Below are 3,185 nucleotides of genomic sequence, written 5' to 3'. Positions count from 1 at the left end.
TGGGATGGAGGGTGGGATGGAGGGTGGGATGGAGGGTGGGATGGAGGACGGGATGCAGGACGGGATGCAGGATGGGATGAGGGTGGGATGGAGGATGGGATGGATGGGATGAAGATGGGATGGAGGATGGGATGCAGGATGGGATGGAGGATGGGATGGAGGGTGGGATGAGGATGGGATGCAGGTCGGGATGGAGGACGGGATGGAGCTCAGGGGGAGCACCATCCTCTCACCCAAACTCCTCCTCTCCCTCTCCCACCCAGCCCGGCAGGAACACGGCTGTGATCCCACCTCACTCCCCTCTCCTGGCATCCAGGAATTCCACAAGCCCCTTGTCTGAAGAGCAGCATTTGATGTGATCCCCAACTTAACTCAGACCATGGGAAGCCCCTGACTCCGGCTCTTCCAACGGATCCTTGGCTGACCCAGAGACTCCATCTCCTCCTGCTGTCACATCCCTCACTTTGGTGACTTCCTATTCCCAAATTAACAGGTCCCTCCGTGCCAGGATCCCCCTTTCCAACCCACCTCACACACCTCACTCCAACCCAGCCAAAGCAAACCTGGGGAGCAGGAATGTTGTATCCCAACATCCTCATCCCAGCAGCTTTAAGGGAAACCGTGAGAAGGGAAACAAGGTTAAAAAAAACCCCAACAACAACGACAAAAAAAAAAAAAGCCCTATTAAAATAAATTACGTAAAGTTCTGAAATCAAACATCATTTTTTGAGGCAACTTTTCCAGAGACCTCTTGGTTTCCTTTCTTCTCTGAAGCACCTTTAAGTCGTGTGGTTGTAAGAATAACTTTAACTATAGAAGCTATAAGCATCTTTTTTTTTTAAGAATCACATTTTTCGATGATTATAAAAATTTATCTATTATACAACATAGGTCCAGCTACACTGAAAAAATTACACCGCTTATTGAAATACAATTTTCGTTTTAGAAACAGACTACTAAATAGGTCTATACAAAAAACTCTAAAATAATTTCTGTAGTAAAATAAAGAGTGTGTTAGGAGAGCTACACAAAACAAGGAGGGTTTTTTTTTGCCTTTCTTTATAATGCTCCAATATACCGTGATACCAGAAGCTGAAAGGAATCCGTTACATACACAGTGATACAATTAATGCTCTGTATTAATCTCACAGCCTTCCCGATTAGTACAAAGAAAACCAGGCCTGTCTCCTCTTTGAGGAGAAGTCCGGGATATAAAAGCAAGCATACCTCATCAGCTGATATGAAATTATAAAATTCCACGAGTCTCAGTGTCTGAAATTCATAAAAGTCACCGGCGGGGGGTGGAGGGTAAAGAAACCACGACCCAAGTTGGGGTTGTTTTTTTTCTCGGTCCTGTCGGGTTGGAAAACGGGCGCCGACCACAAACGGGGTGTTTTTGTTTTATCCTTGTGAAGTGATTCCAGGGAGCTGAGCCAGAGATCCTCCCCCAGTGAGCCCTGTACCTCCAGAGGGAGAGCAGCAGCAGCGGCGGGGCCGTCAGTGGTGCTGGGCCCGTCAGTGGTGCTGGGCCGGGCTGTTCTTCTCGGCCAGGTGCCGCAGGAAGGGCTCCTCGCCCTGCCCGCGGTGGTTCAGGGGCTCGCTCTTGAACAGGGCCGGGGGGGGAGGCAGGTGGGGCACGGGGGGCACGGGCAGGTGGTGGTGGGGGTGGTGGGCGTGGGGGTGCAGGTGGAGGTGCTGGTAGGGGTGCGGGACGGGCCGGGGGGGAGCGGCGCCCGCGGGGCTCAGGGGCACGGCCGGGGCGGGGGCCGGGGGGGGCACGGCGGGTACGGCGGGGGAGGAGGAGGCGGAGAGCAGGATGGGCACGGCCGAGGGCACGGTGACGGGGCTGGTGACGCGGAAACACTTCTCCTTGTGCGCCTTGAGCATGTTGGAGAAGCGGAAGCGCTGCCCGCACACGTCGCAGGGGTACGGCTTCTCCCCCGTGTGCGTCCGACGGTGCCGCTTCATGTTGGGCCGGCTGGTGAAGCTCTTCCCGCAGATCTCGCAGATGAAGGGCTTCTCTCCTGACCCAAACACACACACACACGGGTCAGCCACGGCCTGGACAGCCCACAGAGTCACTGCACATCCACAAAATCACTGGACACCCCCCAGAGTCACTGCACACCCCCCAGCATCACTGGACACCCTCCAAAATCACTGCACACCCCCAAAATCACTGCACACCCGGCCTGGACACCCTCCAGAATCACTGCACACCCCCAAAATCACTGCACACCCCTAAAATAACTGCGCATCCAGTCTGGACACCCCCAAAATCACTGCACACCCCGCAAACAAACTGTACAGGGGCTGCTCTGCCTGCGGCAAACACTCCACAGGAGCCTCAAACTGGGGGAATTCCTCACCTTGGGAATTCCTCCCTCACTTCTGCAAACACTCCACAGGAGCCTCAGACTGTGGGAATTTCTCCGACTTTGGGAATTCCTCAGACTTCAGGAATTCCTCCCTCACCTTCGGATTTTGATGCCTGAAACAATCCTTTGTAAGGCCTTTGGCAAGGGGCTCCTCCAGGCCAACATAACAGGTCTGACCTCTCCCTTTCCTCACAGTGAGTCACAGCCCCACAGATTTAACCTTTGAGGGGGTGCATTAACCTTTCCTGTCTGATTTTCTAGTTGAACAACCCCAAATCCCAAGGAAGGGAAGTGTTTTGCCAAGGTACTCGTGCTCCTCCTTCGACAAGCTCTTACCAGTGTGTGTTTTCATGTGCTCATCAAAGTACTGCTTCATGTTGAAGTCTTTGCCACACCACTGGCACATGAACTGCTTGTGCCCGATGTGGATGCTCATGTGGGAGCGCAGCTGGTACTTGTACTGGAACCTCTCATCACAGTTCTGCAAGAGAAAAACCAGCAGCCCGTGGGCTCCAGGCACAGGAGACACCCCAGGGGACTGTGGGGAGGAGTAAAGGACACACAAACTGCAGAATTCTAATTATTCAGTGGGAATTTACTGGGCAGAATTTGGGCTGTACTGAAGGTCTGCTGGCACAGGAGCTTTGGAAGAGTCAGAACCTTCAGCTGGCGCTGAAATCCTGGCAGAGACTTGGGTTATTCCAACCCTGCTGGTGGCTCGAGGCATCCCAGGGAGGGTTTGCAGCCACTAGAGGACTCTGCTCCACACCAAACCAGCACAGCTCCACACCAAACCAGCACAGCTCC

The 3,185-nt window shown here is 53.6% G+C and overlaps 1 protein-coding gene across 1 annotated transcript in view; it reads right to left on the bottom strand.

Annotated features, from left to right (window-relative positions):
* Positions 1 to 1,423: 1,423 nt before the first annotated feature.
* The window catches only part of LOC113974176 (zinc finger protein 652-like), a 7,408-nt gene continuing 5,646 nt past the window's right edge, over positions 1,424 to 3,185 (bottom strand). The window contains 3 exon segments of the mRNA XM_027697075.1: positions 1,424 to 1,467; positions 1,509 to 2,024; positions 2,715 to 2,859. Coding sequence (XP_027552876.1) covers positions 1,516 to 2,024; positions 2,715 to 2,859 — 654 coding nt within the window. The 3' untranslated portion in view covers positions 1,424 to 1,467; positions 1,509 to 1,515.

Source organism: Neopelma chrysocephalum, unplaced genomic scaffold (assembly GCF_003984885.1).
Source record: "Neopelma chrysocephalum unplaced genomic scaffold, ASM398488v2 Primary Assembly neopelma1_118, whole genome shotgun sequence".
In the NCBI taxonomy this organism is placed as follows: domain Eukaryota; kingdom Metazoa; phylum Chordata; class Aves; order Passeriformes; family Pipridae; genus Neopelma; species Neopelma chrysocephalum.
Note: the sequence above shows the minus strand (reverse complement) of the source record. Positions and strands in the feature narration are given on the sequence as shown.